The 20476-nt window shown below is 39.2% G+C and overlaps 2 protein-coding genes across 2 annotated transcripts in view; both read left to right on the forward strand.

The window, feature by feature from the left end:
• GPR149 (G protein-coupled receptor 149) overlaps positions 1-3492 on the forward strand; it is a gene marked incomplete at its 5' end in the record, with an annotated part of 71039 nt that extends 67547 nt beyond the window's left edge. Inside the window, one exon of the mRNA XM_082840476.1 lies at positions 2552-3492. Coding sequence (XP_082696602.1) covers positions 2552-3124 — 573 coding nt within the window. The 3' untranslated portion in view covers positions 3125-3492. The remainder of the gene's footprint in view (positions 1-2551) is intronic.
• Positions 3493-9593: 6101 nt separating this feature from the next.
• DHX36 (DEAH-box helicase 36) overlaps positions 9594-20476 on the forward strand; it is a 61024-nt gene continuing 50141 nt past the window's right edge. Inside the window, exon 1 of the mRNA XM_082840471.1 lies at positions 9594-9893. Coding sequence (XP_082696597.1) covers positions 9633-9893 — 261 coding nt within the window. The 5' untranslated portion in view covers positions 9594-9632. The remainder of the gene's footprint in view (positions 9894-20476) is intronic.

Here is a 20476-nt window from a genome sequence, read left to right on the forward strand (position 1 = left end):
ATTCCTGACAGCATATGCTAATTCATAGGCTTTTAAATGGAAAAAAAGCAGAGACTACGAAATGAGTAGTTTTATGTTCTCTGAATCTACCACTTTTTATCATGCAATAAACTTTCACATACAATTCAGTCCCTCAATATCCTATTTTATTTTCAAAAAAGAATATGTTCCGGGCTTCCCTGGTGGCGCAGTGGTTGAGAGTCCGCCTGCCGATGCAGGGGACGCGGGTTCATGCCCCGGTCCGGGAAGGTCCCACATGCCGCGGAGTGGCTGGGCCCATGAGCCATGGCCGCTGAGCTTGCGTGTCCGGAGCCTGTGCTCCGCAACGGGCGAGGCCACAACAGTGAGAGGCCCGCGTACCGCAAAAAAAAAAAAAAAAGAATATGTTCCAATATGACCTTCTGATGCACTTGTGACTATCATCAAGTATTATATAGGGCTGTTAAAATAAAAATAGATAAATTTTAAACAATAATACAGGTATCCCCTGCTTTTCGAAAATTCACTTTTATTCCACTTCGCTTTTACGAAAGACCTACATTAGAACCAGTTTTCACTAACTGAAAGAAATCCAAAGAGGATTTTTGCTTTAAATAAGAAAGGCAAAAAGTGAAAATAACATTCAGTTTTTGTTTTGCAACAAGCCTTTATAGAAGCAGCGCACACCCAGAGCTGCGAGAATCACAGCACTCAGCTCCTTCTCTGGAAAATATACTCAGCATCTCGGCATCAAGCTGCCATAGCTTTGAACTGTGTCTATGAGCATCTGTGCTTTATCTCAATTAATTTTGTGCATCTATTGGCAAGATGTGTCCTAGGGTAATTGCTTCTTCACTTTACGCCATTTCAGCTTATGTAAATTTTCACCAGAACAGTCTACTTTCAGATAGCAAGGGAAACCTGTATTTTTAAAAATTGATCTTATGGGCTTCCCTGGTGGTGCAGTGGTTGGGAGTCCGGCTGCCGATGCAGGGGACGCGGGTTTGTGCCCCGGTCCAGGAGGATCCCACATGCCGCGGAGTGACTGGGCCCTTGAGCCATAGCCATTGAGCCTGCGCGTCCGGAGCCTGTGCTCCGCAACAGGTGAGGCCGCAATGGTGAGAGGCCCGCGTACCACCAAAAAAAAAAAAAAAAAAAAAAAATTCCCTAAGTAGATGAGAATACAAACTGTTCTTTAATGTGGGACCCTGGTCCTAGGCTTTCTCTAGCTACTCTTAGGTCCAGATACAAAATGCCCATGGAAAATAGGGTGACCAACTGTCCTGGTTTCCCTGGGACTGAGAGGCTTCCTGGGATGCAGGAATTTCAGTGCTGGGACGGTCACAGGCAAACTGGGAAGGGTGATCATCCTAAATTGGCAAAACATTAAGAGCCCTCACGCCCATTCCCTGGTGGAAAGACACATTTAAGCCAATCCAGTGAGTAATTCCAGGCTTTACAGATGGTGGGCACACGTATAAGAAGTGTCTGTTAACCACCCCTCCCCTCACCTTCTCTTTCTGGGCTACAGCATTTCTTTAGTTACAGCAATGCATCTTGAATCTCACCACGCAACAGAATCACCTAGAGGGCTTGTTAAAATACAGGCTGCTGAACCCCACCCCTAGCGTTTCTAATTCGGTAGGCCTGGGTTAGGACTCAAAAATCGCATTTCTCATACGTTACCAGGTGATGCAGATAATGCTGGTCTGGGGATCTAGCTTTTAGTACCACTGCTCTAAGGTTGGCATATTACTGTCTTCTTCTGAAACTAACATGTAATCCAAAAGAATCAACTGAAAGCATGAAGGCATGAATCAAAAATATAAAGTACAGACTATCATAAGAATTAGTCTTCATTTCTTAAGCAGTCCTCAGTGGTGAGTACAATTTAAAAACAAAATTTTAATACTTCTAAATATAATATAAAAGTTTTGCAGGGATGTGAGGGCATTCTCTATTACTGGGTTTACTTTAATGACTGTGATTTCTCTGTGGAAAAGTAAGCACACTGTACCACACAGTTCTGGTGACATTTGGTTCCTCTTCTGTGTGCTCAAACCTACAGTCGAAATATTCTTTGTATTTAATTTGAACCATAGTTTCACAGGTGTCACTCTCTCTGGCATACTAAACAGGGAAAAAAAGTGCATTTTGATAATACATTCTGCATTTCTTTCAACCTATATGAAAGCTTTTTAATGTAACTGAACATGTTACAAAAATATAAAAACAATTCCAGAGTGTAAATATGCATTCGATTTTATGCCCGTATTTTGCCCATCTCCTGCTGGCTACAGTACACAAATTTTACCTTAAACTGTGGAAATATGTCCCTTTATCATCAAAGATAGGTTTCTGACTGCCCTCATTTAGATGTAGTATTTGACCTAGGAGAAACTAAGCTACAGAGCTTTGATGACAGAATTTCAATCCCATATCTGTAAAAGGTTTCTATGGAATTGGGTTTGAAATAGAGAAACTTTACCATTTTGATGAATAAAATGAATTACTAAATGGTCCAATCTCAGACACCAGGTTTCAATAATAACCATTTTGTTTTTGTCCCCAGCGTTCCGGTGGTGCCCTGGCCATTCCCCTGTGTGCATTCCAGGGGACCGTGTCTCTCCAAGCCCCAACCGGGAAAACCCTATCTCTTTCTACCTATGAGGTGAGCACAGAAGGACAAAAAATTACCCCAGCCTCTAAGAAAATAGAAGTCTATCGATCCAAAAGTGTTGGCCATGAACCAAACTCAGAAGATTCTCCCTCCACATTTGCGGACACCAGTGTGAAAATACACTTGGAGGTTCTTGAAATTTGTGATAATGAAGAGGCCTTGGACACGGTGTCAATTATTAGCAACATCAGCCAGTCCTCCACACAGATCAGATCTCCTTCCCTACGCTACTCACGGAAAGAAAACAGATTTGTTTCATGTGATTTAGGGGAAACAGCCTCATATTCTCTCTTTTTACCCACAAGTAATCCTGATGGTGATATCAACATCTCCATTCCAGACACTGTTGAAGCACACAGGCAGAACAGTAAAAGGCAGAGCCAAGAGAGGGACGGCTACCAGGAGGAAATCCAGTTGTTAAATAAAGCTTATTGGAGAAGAGAAGAAGAAAGCAAGGATAACTAGTGATCATTTGGCCTAATAAAGGCAAGAATGGCTCTGCAACTTCAAACTACTAAACTAACACCTTTGTTCTGAGGCTATTTGATTTCCTTATTTTTTTTTTTTCTTTGCGGTACGCGGGCCTCTCACTGTTGTGGCCTCTCCTGTTGCGGAGCACAGGCTCCGGACGCGCAGGCCCAGCGGCCATGGCTCACGGGCGCAGCCGCTCCGCGGCATGTGGGATCTTCCCGGACCGGGGCACGAACCCGTGTCCCCCGCATCGGCAGGCGGACTCTCAACCGCTGCGCCACCAGGGAAGCCCTGATTTCCTTTTTTATTTGTTGGTTTACATAAGCTTTACAGACTTAATAGTTAATTATTTTTAGTGCAAACAGCTGGAACTAGTGCAAACACTTGAGTGCTTTTTAAGTGTTACTTATAGATCGCGCACACTGTGGCAATTATAAGATTCTGTTTCTTATCTGATTTCTAAAAACCTTCTCTAAATCAAACCTTGGTCTTGTTTACTAATGTTTTCGCCTATGTTTGTCAGCCTCAGAGTAAACAGAAAATTGTATAAGCTCAATGAATATACTGTTCTCATGCATGTGTTTCTACACATAAAGTTGGCCTTTACAGCAAGGGGAAAAATATTTTGGGAATGGAAGAAATGTAGCAAAACTCTGAGTTGTATTTGAAGAGGCTTCCTAAATGTGGCTAGCAAAGCAAGCTTATTATTACAGTTACTGCTTTAGCTTTACACTGATGTCTAGGAAATATACTCCTGTATAAAACGGCAAATTAGCTTCCAACTTTGAAACATGCATGTCCCTAGTCTGTAAATAGTTGTTCCCTTCATTTCTATAAAATACAAATTGTTTACTGAATTTTTTTTCTTTCTCTCTTAAATATGAGAGTTTTCCTTTCACCTTTTCAGTATGTTGACTGCTCTTCAAACAGATATGTTGTATGTTAGACGTAGAATTGGAAGTAGCTCTTAAACATATTGGAAAAGTTTGTAGATGTATACTTATCATTTCTAGAATTCTTTTGTTTATTTGAACAGAAACTAGGGAAAAACACCGTAAGATTAAGTTCTGTGAGGTGCACCCAAGTAGACTAAAAAACTTCTGGGCAGAGCAGAGGGAAAATCCTCTAAGTCCAAACAGAAGTATCTGTTTCTAAAGTGGCAGATATGGCAGACCTTCTTTGCCACTCTTGAAGCACAGAAAATTTTAGTTCACATATTATTCTAAGTTTAGGTGCTTTTTCATTTCCTTCCCAAAGATATGTGTATCTCAAGCAAAGAAACAATTCAATATACTTTATTAAGTGATTGTGAGGTACACATATCATGATTAATTTTAAATATGTTACATTGCAAAAATGCAGATATCACCTTGTCAGAATATTAGTGACATATATTTCAAAAAAAAAAATTAGAAAGTGATTTTTCCTCAAATTGCTTTATTCTGATCTTTCTGTAAACATATATTAAATGTATTACCTAAATGTTTATTTCCAAAGTTATTGAGTTGACATTTTACGTTTTAAACTTTGTACACTCTCAACTCACATATCTTAGTTATTATTTACAAACTGAGTGAATTATTTTTTAAATGATTTATTCTGGTTTCAATTTCATTATATTGAATCAGAATTCTAAATTACTTGACATGGGCTTTCAGACTGTTTTATCTTCAGATGATTATTTTGCTACCAAGAAGTTATTTTCAAAATAATTATCTCAGTGGACTTTCCCTATCTTTCACCTAACTTCTCAATATATCATTATCTAAACTTGGGAAGCAAATGTAATGCCACTAGTCATGTTTGTAAAGAAAGCCTCAAATAATGCATAACATATAAATTCAAATTCAGATGTATTCTCATTACAAATACATTTAACTTAAGATAATACTTTTTATCTCCAAACTTGAGGGTTAATTTAACATAACGACAAATGGCCAGATCAATCTGATGTTATAAATCAACAGCATTAAATGTCTGTTATAAAAGCCAAAGTTGAATTGAATATTCTAATAATGCTTTGTAAAAGACAGGTTTTGATATATTAAATTTAGATGTATAATTTTATAAAAGAGAAAAGTGATTTTGCTGCTTAAAGTATAATTTCTAGCAGCAAGAAAATTAGAAACAGAATCATAATAAAACTGAACAAAATAATAAAGACAAATCCTTTATAACTGCACAGCACTTTGAGTGGAGAGGAGATGATGAAAAACAAGATTTAAAGAATACAAGAATTGGATTGGAAGACAGTAATACCCATTTTCTCTCCTGTGTTCCATTTTATTTTCACTGGACTTGGGCCTATTCTGGGGGAATTGAAAAACAAACAAACAAAAAACCTAGGATATTGTATCCCCATTTAACTGTCCTTGGTTGTTGAATTAACTGTATAATGGATACACGTAAAAGTTCAGACGTATTCATACAATACCAGGATTATTTACCGCAAAGCCACAGACTTTGGCATCACATTACTAACCTGTAACAGTTCAAACTTCAAGGCAACAGTAGTGAATCTACAAGAAAACTCTACAGGGGGCTATGCCTAAGCATGAACAGCTTCTACCAATCCCTGTTAAGAGAGGGGATGGTTCAGCTACACCGGTATAAAGTCTACTTTCTCTTTAATGTGATTACAATTGTAAAAATGCATTCTGGTATAGGACATACCCTTATAGATATTTTGTGCTATATTTAAATATCTTACCTTTGCATTGTTATATTGTTCTTATTATTAATAAATGCTCTATTTCATATAGTTTATCTTTTTTCTCTACAAATTGATGTATCTGAAAACAAAAACTATTTACCTAATAAAAATATCACCATCTGGTGGTGACTTTTATAAACTGAAAACACATAATCCCTAAGATTTCCCCAAATATAAACACGTATTACATAATCCCAAAGACTTCCAAGAATTATGACTGAGGCAACCATTTTGAAGACAGCGAATATCACAGTATTACTTGGAATATAATTTAAAAAAAGGCTTGGTTATGCATTACTTGGAAGCTTTTTCTCAACATAGTTCTGTAGTATTGGATTTCATAAATAGATTTGCTCTTAATTTCTTATACTATTCAGCTACTCTCATTCATGTACTCATCATAATATTTAATGAATGCCTATTTCATGCTAAAACTAGCTCTAGGTACAGAGGATTATAACTGTAAACAAAACCAAAACAAACATATATACTGTGACCGGACTGTTAGCACACAGTCCACACGAGACTCCCCTCACTTCTGACACCACGTGCAAGTTCAGGGTGTTCCCTAAGCCACTATCAATGTTAATAATTCACTAGAAGAACTCACAGAACTCCTTGAAAGTTGTATACTCACAGTTATGGTATATTACAAGGAAAGGATATGGATCAAAATCAGCCAAGAGAAGAAGCACATACAGCAGAATCCAGAAAAAAGGCCTAAGTGTGGAGCTTCTGTTTTCCTCTCCCCGTGGAGTCAGGAACAGCAGTACTTCCCTAGCATCAATGTGTGACAAAACGCATGGAGTACTGCCAACAAGGAACAAATCTTGGTGTCCCATCTTTAATGGGGCTTCATCATGGTAGGAGTAGGGTAAGCATGGTTGACTGCTCATAAGAGTGATCTCAGTATCCAGCTCCTCGGAAGGTCAAGCTTATATGGAACGAATAACTCAAAGCCTCCACTCTAAATCATGTTGTTACTGTCTGGCTGGTCCAAGGCCTCCAAACAAACAAAGTCACTCCTATCAGGCATAACATTCCAAGGGTTTAGAGATTACCTCCTCAGAAGGGCAAAGGCCAGCCCTCTCTTTGGATAGGATTAAGTTCTTCACTACACATATGTAATGTATATACATATATATGTATATGTATATGTGTATGTATACATCTCAGGTAATGCTAAGTATTTTGACAGGAAATAGGCACCAGAGATAATAAAAATGAAAAGAAGAAAAATTAGACTAAAGGGATAATGACAGGAGGAGTGCTTTTTCAAATATTTTAGTGAGGAAAGGCTTCACTGATTAAAGTAACATTTCATCAGAGACACAAGTCCAAGATCAAGGTGTTGACTGATTTGGCTCCTGGTAAGAGCTCTCTTCTTGGCTTGTAGACAGCCTCTGTCCTCACATGGCCTTTCTTCAGAGGGAAGACAGAGCAAGCTCTCGTGTCTTTTCTTTTAAAACATTCAAACAGTCCACGCTATTTCCTTCTCATTTTGTCCCTACCATCTCCAGTATGACTACCCAGTCTTTCTTACTGAACAGTTCACATACTTGTCATATCAGGCGTGCCCAATGGGTACCTTTATTGGAACTATTCATTCCTATAATATTAATATTTGCCAGAACTCCCAAAATGTATAATCTCAGTCTGCTCTCTCTGCGTCTTTAACTCATATAACCAACTGCTTTCTAGACATCTCAATTTGTATGTTTTACAGGCACCTCAAACTCTACAAGTGTTAATTATACACATTAACTCAACCCTCTCCCAACCCCCCCCCCCCCAAAATCGTCCTCGTCCTATGTTCCTCATATCTCAGGATATGGTACCTTTCTATTAGGTCATCTTTCAAATCTTAAACTTGGGAGCCATCTGACCCTTTCCTCTAATTCTCTACATCCAATGAATCATTAAATCTTGACAATTATTTTTCCTAGCAACTCAATTCCAGTCCTTCCTATATTCTATCTTGCTCTGTCATCTCATTTTGTCTCCCCTACACCACAGCCTGTTAACTAGTCTCTCTACATCCACTCTTGCCTTCTTCATTCCTTTCTACTCAAAGCAGTCAAAGTAATCACTCCCCTACTTAAAATGTATTATTGTTCTTTCTGTGGCATGTAAGATCTTTTATGGTCAGGCTCCTTTCTATCCCTTTGGCCTTCACCACCAGTCTCTTTAAGTTTCAGTGTGGAATTTTCCCACTCCCCAACATTTTATCATCTTTCTTCAAGCACATCATTCCCTCCACCTGTAATAATCTCTTCCCTCCCCATCAGTTCAGCTAAAGTCTACTTATCTCAGTCACTGCTTACCCTCTCATTCCTTAGAAAGAACCTGACTCCAAAATTAAATTCTTTTTGCTGTAACATCTCATGGCTGTTGTGAAGGGGTACTTTTTCCTCTACCCTCCCATGTTTAGTTCTTGGAGACTTGCAGACTAAACTGACAAAAACAGATTAGCAAGAGATAAAACAGATATAATCACATATCTATGGGAGTTCACAGAAAAATGTGACTCGAGGCAGTGGTTAGAACTTGGGGCTTATATACCATCTTTTAAGGAAGGGAAGGAGGAGAATGGTATTTATGGGAAAACAAATGACTTTTGGGAAAGATAAATGAGCTCTTATGAGAGTAGATGGAAAATATGTTGGTTTTGTTATAAAGTCTTTTTAGGTGTGGTGCTGATTTGCAGTCTCCAATGACAAAAGTCAGTCTTCCCTGGTTCCTCTCCCAAGGAAGGGATTTATGGCAAGAGTTCTTCTGAGTTCTTTTGAGAGGCTCTGTTTTTAGGCAGATAAGAGATTTCAGGAACTCAAATGCCTCTGCTCAAAATAATTTGTCTGCCACAGAGATGCATTCTGGAACCCTTCATATGGCATTTTCCTTCCTTAACTCACAACACACATTTCTTTAGCCTGTATCTTCTCCTCAAGACTGTAAGCAAATAAAAGCTGATGCCAATCTTCTCTTGTTCAGTGAGTATTCCCAGCACCTTTAAATCAGTCACATGTGAAAATGAACTAGATATTCCCTGGTAAACTTGCCAGCCTATGTGGAGCAGACACTTGATTATACAAGAATAGCCTGTGCTAATCAACAATAGACGGCTTCACATGAACATAGGAATCTTCAGCTGCTGTTTTATTTAAATTGCCTAAGTGCTCTGCACTGAATTTGGGTAGATAGGCTAATCTTATGCCTTTGGATAAAGGTGGTAAACGACGATAACCCTTTAAAAGAGGCAGGGACATTTTTATACTTATAGATTTGAAACAGATGCTAGGCTGTTTTCATGACATAACCACTAGTTTAAAAAAAAAGAAAAAAAAAGGAATTCATTTCATTTTTTTTAAGGACTTTAGGAGACAAAGCATTCGATCCACAGGTTCTTTTACTGTGCCAATCGACGTTTACAGGGCCTACTGGGAAGCAAACTCCGGATTTTACCGTGAAAAATAAAGTAAAACCCAAAACCTGTTTCCTCACATGCTGGGCGTCGGGAAAGAAAACCTGTGCGCCTCCTGCTGGCTCTGCCTCCAAAGGTACAAACGTAAACAATTGAGGGCACACCAAAGATTTCACCTGATCCAACCCGGGGAGCTCCAGGGCCTAAGGCCCGTGACGTCACCGGAAACGTCTGCTTGTGACGCTCAACGTCCCTCCCTCTTGAACGCGGCGCCGGAAGCAAAACGGAAGTGGACGCGCACCCGCCTCCGGACCCGGTCGCCATTTCTAGCGGTTGCAGGTTCTCACGAGTTTTGGCCTGCTGGGACAATGAGCTATGACTACCATCAGAACTGGGGCCGCGATGGCGGGGGCCGCGATGGCGGGTCCCGCAGCTCCGGCGGGGGTTACGGAGGAAGCTATGGAGGGGGCCACGGAGGGAATCGAGGCTCCGGAGGTGGCGGCGGCGGCGGAGGAGGGGGTGGTCGAGGCGGCCGAGGCCGACATCCCGGGCACCTGAAAGGCCGCGAAATCGGCTTGTGGTACGCGAAGAAACAAGGCCAGAAGAACAAGGAAGCGGAGAGGCAGGAGGTAATCTGAGACTCGGTAGTGGAGGGGGATGAAACCGGACAGGTTTTCTTTTCCATCCTTCGACCCCTAACTTTTTCTTTCCTTTTCGGATTTTTAACTGGTGCATGTGCTTTGTGAAGTGCAAGTGTTGAAGCTTCCAGTAGTGGATATTAATAGCGGTGAACGTTAGCCATGCGCATCTGACCTGAAGCAGTTGGGATTTATGCGAGTGTATACTTTGCTTAAAAGACGTGAGAACTGGGGACAAAACAAATGTTAAATTCAGGGTCCATCCGAAATTAACTTTTGGGGGGTGTCACTGTCATAGTATATCTGGCTACCCTTTCCCTTAATATAATTAATGTCACTTTAAGTTCTTTGCCTGATGAGCTGTAAAATGACGGTTTTATACATTAGACACTGGTTTGCGCGGAACAAAAACTATCAAGCACTATTTTTGTAGATCCTTCAGAAGAGTACTCCAGCTTCCACTTAGTATTAAAATAGGCACACAGGTTTTTTGTTTTTACGTTGGGCGTTGGGCTATGGAGGTTTCTGCTGATGAGCAGCTCCTCTTTGAGAAGGAAACCTAGGATCCTAGAAGTGGAAGAAATTTCAAGAGATGATTTGGCTTAGTCCCTTGTCTTCAGGTTGGTAATTGTCCATTTGATTTGTATCCTGAAGACTTGTAGTAAAGGAAACAAAGTTCCCTGAGTGGCCTGTTCTAATAATTATATATGTGATTAAACTGAAGTTTTCTTAATATAAGCTTTATAAAAGCTTTTTACTGACTTTAAAAGCATCTTTCATATTAGATACAGAGTAATTGAATCACCATTTAGGCTTCTGTTTTTAAATCATTCCATTTTTTTACTTTTCTTTTATCCATGTCATTTTTGTTGAATTGGGGGGGGCGTTATCTATTTATCTTCACAACTTATATTCTTTAAATATATATATATTTCTTCAATAGCTAAAAATTAACTTGTTCATTGAGCAAACTTTTTTTTTTAAAGGGAAGCACATCTAAGTCATCTTGAAATTGGAAGAATAATTGAGTGATTAGTACAGAGTAACTTCCTAAGAATTCTTTATCAAATTTTATTTACCCGTTTTTTCACACAAGGTTTTTTGCATGTTGCTATGGGGGTCTGAAGAAGTATGATATTCAGGGAGCTTACAGTTTAGTTGGAAAAAGTAAGAACTAAACAGACGAAACATTAAGTAAATCAGGAAAAATTCTTCATTATTATTTCCATCTGAAGCCGGTTGTGCAGTGGGTCATTATGAATTAAACTCTTGATTTCCACCACCTCCCCAAACCTCCATTTTAGTAAAAGTCACTACCATTTATTCACTTGCCAAGGCCAAAATGAGATTTATTTTTGATTCTTCTCTTTCATTTCAGCAAGTCTGTTTTCTCTTCCTTTTTAATATATCTCAAATCTAACTACTTATTTCCACAGTAATTACCATAGATCAAGCCACCATTTTGTTGTCTGTCCATGGCTCTTAACTGGTCTCCTATTTCTACTCCTCGTTATTAAGTCTGTCTTTTGTAGAGCCTTAGATCATCTCATTCTCTAGCTCACAATTTGAAAGCCAAGTCAGTTCCGTCTCAGTCTCATATGTTTCAGTGCATCCTAACATGTTTTCCAGGAATCTTGGCAATTTAGTTTCTACATATCAGGTTTCCCTCTATGTACTTACCTTTCTGAGCCTATGTTCCCAAGATGTAATTAAAGCTTTTGTAATCATACTTTTATTTTTGCTTTTTTATTGTAGTTCTCATATCATTCTCGAAAATGTATGTCTCCATTTTCTCTACTAAATATGATCATATTTCAGTAATTGGCTCATCCTGCCTCTTTCTTTGATCACGTTCAAGCCCTTTGTGATCGCTTCCCAGTCAGAATTTCCACAGCTTTTACTTTTTAAGTAATACCTGTGTTTACAAAGTGACTGCATTCTAAGGATGCACGCTTATTCTTTCAACAGATATGTTTTAGGATCTAATATATTTGAAACAGTATCATAGGCACTGTGTTAATAAGCTAGATATAGTACCTACCCTACAGAAATTGTGGTGTGTTAGGCACTATAGGTCGGTTAGAATACAATGTTAAAGAATTATAATAAGGAGGATGTGGGCTTATCCCCTAACTCAAATTAGGAAGAGCCTAGAAGATTTCCCAGAAGAGGTAACCCTTAAGCTGAAACTTGAAAGATAGCAAAGTATGTCTGTGTTTGTGATTTGGGGGCTTGGAAAGGGATTTTTAGGACGAGGCAGCAGCATGTGCCACAACCTAGAGGTCAGGAAGACCACGTTCAAGGAACTGAGAAGGGGGTAGAGCAGTGGCTTTTACACTTTTGACCGTTTCCCACAAAAAGGGATATATTTTAATTTGCAACCCAGTGCACACACATGTGTAAGTGAACAAAAAGTTCCTGAAATAATGTTTAATTACCTGTACATTGCCCTGGGGCTTTTGTTCTTGTTGTTTGTACCTTTCTGCCTTTTTTTAAAGTTAATGTTGGTCATGATCCTTTAATTTTACAGATCGCAGTATGAAAGCTCCTGGACTAGAAAATAAGCAGGGCTTTGAAATTCTTTCCCTTAAGAACTCTGGCAAGTCATTAAAGCGTTTCAAGCAAAACATGAAATGATTGGATTTGTGTTTAAATTCACCCTAGGTAGCAGCATAAAGAATGGATTGAAAAAGAGGCAATCCTGGGACCGGGAGACCAGTTAAGTAGCTCTTGCAGTAATTCAGGTGAGAAATGACAGCTTGAATTAGGACATTGCTAGTGGAGATGGAGGGAAGCGGACAGCTTAAAGTGATTTAGGAGGTAGACTCAAAATGATCTTATCTGGAGGGAAGGGGAAGGCAGGTGTGAATAGATGACACTAATGACTATATAAAGAATTGGCTTGATGGGGCTTCCCTGGTGGCACAGTGGTTGAGAGTCTGCCTGCCGATGCAGGGGACACGGGTTCCTGCCTCGGTCTTGGAAGATCCCACATGGCGTGGAGCGGCTGGGCCCGTGAGCCATGGCTGCTGAGCCTGCCCGTCCAGAGCCTGTGCTCCGCAATGGGAGAGGCCACAACAGTGAGAGGCCTGCGTACTAGAAAAAAAAAAAAAAAAAGAATTGGCTTGATGGAGGAAGACAATGGACTCAGCTTAAGCACACTGAGTGTGATATTATAGGGCATACAAGTGGTGATTTCAAGGAAGTTAAAGGCTGTGTGGACCTGATGCCTAGAGAAATCTAGACTGCAGGTGAACATTTGACAGTTTGTGGGCCTATGGATAGTAGTTGTAATATAGAAGTGAATGAGAAGAGGAGTGGGTGCAGGCCTGAACTCTGTAGACCATTGCTTCTCAAACCTGAATCACCTGGCATCTTGTAGCAATGTAGAACTGGGGTGGGTCCAGAGATTCAACTTTTCTCACAGGCTCCCGGATGATGTCAGTACTGCTGGTCTGCAGAGCACTCGGGCTGTACAATGTAGAACAAGAAAATTGAAAGTATGGACTGAGGAAGAGAAGCTTGAAAGAATCTAGGAAGGAACAGCCAGAGAAGAGAAAAATAAGGAGATGGATGTTGTTTTGGAATCCAGGAGTATCGTTTAGGGAGAAAAGAGTATATGAAAAAGGGAAAGTAATCAATAGTGGCAAACACTGCACTGATACCAAGTGAGTTAAGAGTTCAGAGTGTCTTGGATTTAGCAACAGGGTAATTGGTAACCTTGATGAGAGCCCTTTTTGTGGAGTGGTGGAAGTAAAAACCAGATTACACTGGAGTGGCGAGAGAGGAGAGAGGAAGAAATGGGGGTACCTCCAGGCAGTTCTCCTGTGAGAAGGAGGAGGAGAAGTAGGGGTGGGAGAATTCAAGACAGGATTTTTGTTTTTATTGTTTTAAAAGTGAAGAGATTTGACTGTGTTCAAGTTCACATACTGATGGTAAGGAGCCAGTGGAGAGGAAAAGTAAATATATCAGAGAAGACTAAATTATCATGCAGTAGTAGTAGACAGCCCACAGATCTTAATGGCTTATAACAACAAAGGTTTGTTTTCTACTCACATTACTTGACCGTTGGAGTTCGCTAGAGTTCTCATGAGAATGAGGTCCATATAGCCTCCCACCCATCTGGAGCATAACTGGTTTTGGTGGCAGCAGGGAGGGATACAGTAAATCGCCCCTGATGCCTAGAAATTCCCATTCACATGGCCATTGGAAATGCACTTCTGCCTTATATCTGTGAAGAAGCAAACCAGAATATTGATGTACAGCCTAAAGACTACTAGAGAGAAAGAGATCTAGGAAAGGAAGATAAATCTTAATCGGAGATAGCCCTGAGGAGGTGGAAGGAAGGCTGCAGGGCTTAAGTGGAGAGATTAACTTTAACTAGGAAAATGTATTCCTCTTCCATTTTAACAGGAAAGAAGATAGCAAAGGATGGGTTCTGATACAGGTGGGTTTGGGTTTGGTGGCAAGCGATTGAGGACTTTTCCTTTGGGTTTTGTTTTCTTTATGAAATATCATGTGTAAAATGTCAAGGGTGAACGGGAAAGTGGTATCGGTGTGTTACAGAGAATGGAGAAAGTTTGAAGCAGTTACAGATAATTAGAAGCTGTTGAGAAAGACAATTCGCTGGATATAATTGAGGGTCTCCTTTGCTAGGAATTTCCAGTTAGAAGCAGAAAGAATATTTGAAGATGTCCAAAAGGGGGGAAAATAATAAAAAAATCAAATGCCTTGATAAAATAAAAGTCGTGAACCATAAAATGTGTGTCTGAGATTCTGAGATTCTTCAGGCAGGGGATGAGGTAAAGTGAAGGATGATGGAACTGGAAAAAGGTTAGGAGGGAGGTAACCTACAGAGAATCAGGCTAGATCTAGGTTTGGAATTTCAGCATTCCTAAATTCACTGCCCACAGCCTTTGGGGGCTCCTTGTGCAGAGAACCACGTTGAAAATATATTTTTTTAAAGTGTATATTATGTTTTTATTAAAAAGTATAAAATTTTCAGGGGCTATTGCAGTTTTCAGTCATCCCACCTTTTTCTGGATATCTAAAATTCATTTAGCAAGGTGAGGAGGAGAACTTTGTTCTGCTAGTAGAGGTAACAGCTTCAAAATGTGAAGTTCTCTTTGGTTGAAGAAATGCGTTAGTGTGAATGAGTTTCATTGGGAAAGCAATCAGTCTTAAATTACTTAATCTTTGCCATTTTGAAGGTGAATGAAAGAAACTATGGCTATGAACCCTTGAGGTGTTTGGAAGGGGTGTAAAAATTAAGGAACCTGTGCTTAAGGATGACTTTATGTCCTGGGGCTTCCTTTTCGGTGGAGGCTTTAATCAAAGTATTGCTGAGGATTCTTAAATTTCTAAGGGCCAAGAAAAAACACAGTAATCAATAACTATCTTATGTAAGTACACAGAGCAGTAAATGTTAATACGTACTGAAGACCTACAGAATTTAAAGCGTAGGGCAAAAGTGTTTTAATAATGATCCTCTGTGTTGGGGGTCCCCAAGACCACCCTCAGGTCTGAAATTTACTGGAAGCAGTCACAAATCTCTGAAAAGCTGGTGTACTCACAGTAGCTGTTCTTAACAGCAAATGATTACAGATTAAAATTGGCAGAGGTAAAGGTGCATACGGTAGAGTCCAGGAGAAACCAGGTGCAAGCTGCCAGTCCTAGTAGAGAAGGCATATTCTATACTACGGAGAAAAGATACATTAGTCTAATTTATTAACCATTTAAAAAAGATTTCTATGTAGTACAATTATTAAAAAGCAAAAAAAATTGGACTTTATTTTTTGAATTTTTCAAATTTATTTTATATACAGCAGATTCTTATTAGTTACCTGTTTTATACATATTAGTGTATATATGTCAATCCCAATCTCCCAATTCACCCCATCACCACCACCACCCCTGCCAGTTTACCCCCTTGGTGTCTGTGCGTTTGTTCTCCACATCTGTGTCTCTATTTCTGCCCTGCAAACTGGTTCATCTGTACCGTTTTTCTAGGTTCCACATATATGCATTAATATACGGTATTTGGTTTTCTCTTTCTTTTTCTTTTTTTTTAAACATCTTTATTGGAGTATAATTGCTTTACAATGCTGTGTTAGTTTCTGATTTATAAAATAGTGAATCGGCTATACATTTATATATATATCCCCATATCTTCTCCCTCTGGCGTCTCCCTCCCACCCTCCCTATCCCACCCCTCTAGGTGGTCACAAAGCACCCAGCTGATCTCTCTGTGCTGTGCGGCTGCTTCCCACTAGCTAGCTATTTTACATTTGGTACTATATATAAGTCCATGCCACTCTCTCACTTCATCCCAGCTTACCCTTCCCCCTCCCCATGTCCTCAAGTCCATTGTGTACATCTGCGTCTTTATTCCTGTCCTGTGCCTAGGTTCTTCAGAACCATTTTTTTCTTTAGATTCCGTATATATGTGTTAGCATACGGTATTTGTTTTTCTCTTTCTGACTTACTTCACTCTGTATGACAGATTCTAGGTCCATCCACCTCACTACAAATAACTCAGTTTCGTTTCTTTTTATGTCTGAGTAATATTCTATCGTATATAGGTGCCACATCTTCTTTATCCATTCATCTGTCTGTGGACGTTTAGATTGCTTCCATGTCCTGGCTATTGTAAATAGACCTGCAATGAACATTGTGGTAGATGACTTTTTGAATTATGGTTTTCTCAGGGTATATGCCCAGTAGTGGGATTGCTGGGTCGTATGGTAGTTCTAGTTTTAGTTTTTTAAGGAACCTCCATACTGTTCTCCATAGTGGCTGTATCAATGTACATTCCCACCAACAGTGCAAGAGGGTTCCCTTTTCTCTACACCCTCTCCACCATTTATTGTTTGTAGATTTTTTGATGATGGCCATTCTGACTGGTGTGAGGTGATATCTCATTATAGTTTTGATTTGCATTTCTCTAATAATTAATGATGTTGAGCATTCTTCCGTATGTTTGTTGGCGATCTGTGTATCTTCATTGGAGAAATGTCTATTTAGGTGTTCTGCCCATTTTTGGATTGGGTTGTTTCTTTTTTTGTTATTGAGCTGCATGAGCTGCTTGTAAATTTTGGAGATTAATCCTTTGGCAGTTGCTTCATTTGCAAATATTTTCTCCCATTCTGCAGGTTGTCTTTACGTCTTGTTTATGGTTTCCTTTGCTGTGCAAAAGCTTTTAAGTTTCATTAGGTCCCGTTTGTTTATTTTTGTTTTTATTTCCAGTTTTCTAGGAGGTGGGTCAAAAAGGATCTTGCTGTGATTTATGTCAGATTATTCTGCCTATGTTTTCCTCTAAGAGTTTGATAGTGTCTGGCCTTGCATTTAGGTCTTTAATCCATTTTGAGTTTATTTTTGTGTATGGTGTTAGGGAGTTTTCTAATTTCATTCTTTTACATGTAGCTGTCCAGTTTTCCCAGCACCACTTATTGAAGAGGCTGTATATCTTCATTGTATATGCTTGCCTCCTTTATCAAAAATAAGGTGACCATATGTGTGTGGGTTTATCTCTGGGCTTTCTGTCCTGTTCCATTGATCTATATTTCTGTTTTTGTGCCAGTACCATACTGTCTTGATTACTGTAGCTTTGTAGTATAATCTGAAGTCAGGGAGCCTGATTCCTCCAGCTCCGTTTTTCTTTCTCAAGATTGCTTTGGCTATTTGGGGTCTTTTGTGTTTCCATACAAATTGTGAAATATTTGTTCTAGTTCTGTGAAAAATGCCATTGTTAGTTTGATAGGGATTGCATTGAATCTGTAGATTGCTTTGGGTAGTATAGTCATTTTCACAATGTTTATTCTTCCAGTCAAAGAACACGGTATATCTCTCTATCTGTATTTAATTTCTTTTGTCAGTGTCTTATAGTTTTCTTCATATAGGTCTTTTGTCTCCTTAGGTAGGTTTATTCCTAGGTATTTTATTCTTTTTGTTGCAATGGTAAATGGGAGTATTCCCTTAATTTCACTTTCAGATTTTTCATCATTAGTGCATAGGAACACAAGAGATTTCTGTGCATTAATTTTGTATCCTGCTGCTTTACCAAATTCATTGATTAGCTCTAGTAGTTTTCTGGTAGCATCTTTGAGTTCTCTATGTATAGTATCATGTTATCTGCAAAGAGTGACAGCTTTACTTTTTCTTTTCCGATTTGGATTCCTTTTATTTCTTCTTCTTCTCTGATTGCTGTGGCTAAAACTTCCAAAACTATGTTGAACAATAGTGGTGAGAGTGGGCAATGTTGTCTTGTTCCTGTTCTTAGTGGAAATGGTTTCAGTTTTTCACCATTGAGGACGATGTTGGCTATGAATTTGTCATGCATGACCTTTATTATGTTGAGGTAAGTTCCCTCTGTGCCTACTTCCTGGAGGGTTTTTTATCATAAATCGGTGTTGAATTTTGTCGAAAGCTTTTTCTGCATCTGTTGAGATGATCATATGGTTTTTATTCTTCAGTTTGTTAATGTGGTGTATCACATTGATGGATTTGCGTATATTGAAGAATCCTTGCATTCCTGGGATAAACCCCACTTGATCATGGTGTATGATCCTTTTAATGTGCTGTTGGATTCTGTTTGCTAGTATTTTGTTGAGGATTTTTGCATCAATGTTCATTGGTGATATTGGCCTGTAGTTTTCTTTCTTTGTGACATTTTTGTCTGGTTTTGGTATCAGGGTGATGGTGGCTTTGTAGGATGAGTTTGGGAGTGTTCCTCCCTGTGCTGTAGTTTGGAAGAGTTTGAGAAGGATAGGTGTTAGCTCTTCTCTAAATGTTTGATAGAATTCACTTGTGAAGCCATCTGGTCCTGGGCTTTTCTTTGTTGGAAGATTTTTAATCACAGTCTCAATTTCAGTGCTTGGGATTGGTCTTTTTATATTTTCTGTTTCTTCACGGTTCAGTCTTGGAAGGTTGTGTCTTTCTAAGAATTTGTCCATTTCTTCCAGGTTGTCCATTTTATTGGCATAGAGTTGCTTGTAGTAATCTCTCATGATTCTTTGTATTTCTGCAGTGTCAGTTGTTACTTTTCCTTTTTCATTTCTAATTCTATTAATTTGAGTCTTCTCCCTTTTTTTCTTGATGAGTCTGGTTAATGGTTTATCAGTTGTGTTTATCTTCTCAAAGAAGCAGCTTTTAGTTTTATTGATCTTTGCTATTGTTTCCTTCTTTTCTTTTTCATTTATTTCTGATCCAATCTTTATGATTTCTTTCCTTCTGCTGACTTTGGGGGTTTTTTGTTCTTTTTTCTCTAATTGCTTTAGGTGTAAGTTAGGTAGTTTATATAAATAGAGATGTTTCTTGTTTCTTAAGGTTGGATTGTATTGCTGTAAACTTCCCTCTTAGAACTGCTTTTGCTGCATCCCGTAGGTTTTGGGTCGTTGTGTTTTTTTTTTTTTTAACATCTTTATTGGGGTATAATTGCTTTACAATGGTGTGTTAGTTTCTGCTTTATAGCAAAGTGAATCAGTTATACATAAACATATGTTCCCATATGTCATCCCTCTTGCGTCTCCCTCCCTCCCACCCTCCCTATCCCACCCCTCCAGGCTGTCACAAAGCACCGAGCCAATATCCCTGTGCCATGTGGCTGCTTCCCACTAGCTATCTACCTTACTACGTTTGTTAGTGTGTATATGTCCATGACTCTCTCTCGCCCTGTCAAACTCACCCTTCCCGCTCCCCATAACCTCAAGTCCGTTCTCTAGGAGGTCTGCGTCTTTCTTCCTGCCTTACCCCTAGGTTCTTCATGACATTTTTTTTCCTTAAATTCCATATATATGTGTTAGCATACGGTATTTGTCTTTTTCTTTCTGACTTACTTCACTCTGTATGACAGACTCTAGGTCTATCCACCTCATTACAAATAGCTCAATTTCGTTTCTTTTTATGGCTGAGTAATATTCCATTGTATATATGTGCCCCATCTTCTTTATCCATTCATCCGATGATGGGCACTTAGGTTGTTTCCATCTCCGGGCTATTGTAAATAGAGCTGCAATGAACATTTTGGTACATGACTCTTTTTGAATTTTGGTTTTCTCAGGGTGTATGCCCAGTAGTGGGATTGCTGGGTCATATGGTAGTTCTATTTTTAGTTTTCTAAGGAACCTCCATACTGTTCTCCATAGTGGCTGTATCAATGTACATTCCCACCAGCAGTGCAGGAGTGTTCCCTTTTCTCCACACCCTCTCCAGCATTTATTGTTTCTAGATTTTTTGATTATGGCCATTCTGACTGGTGTGAGATGATATCTCATTGTAGTTTTGATTTGCATTTCTCTAATGATTAATGATGTTGAGCATTCTTTCATGTGTTTGTTGGCAGTCTGTATATCTCCTTTGGAGAAATGTCTATTTAGGTCTTCTGCTCATTTTTGGATTGGGTTGTTTGTTTTTTTGTTATTGAGCTGCATGAGCTGCTTGTAAATTTTGGAGATTAATCCTTTGTCAGTTGCTTCATTTGCAAATATTTTCTCCCATTCTGAGGGTTGTCTTTTGGTCTTGTTAATGGTTTCCTTTGCTGTGCAAAAACTTTGAAGTTTCATTAGGTCCCATTTGTT

Source organism: Leucopleurus acutus (assembly GCF_964270905.1).
Source record: "Leucopleurus acutus genome assembly, chromosome: 5".
NCBI classification, from domain to species: Eukaryota; Metazoa; Chordata; class Mammalia; order Artiodactyla; family Delphinidae; genus Leucopleurus; species Leucopleurus acutus.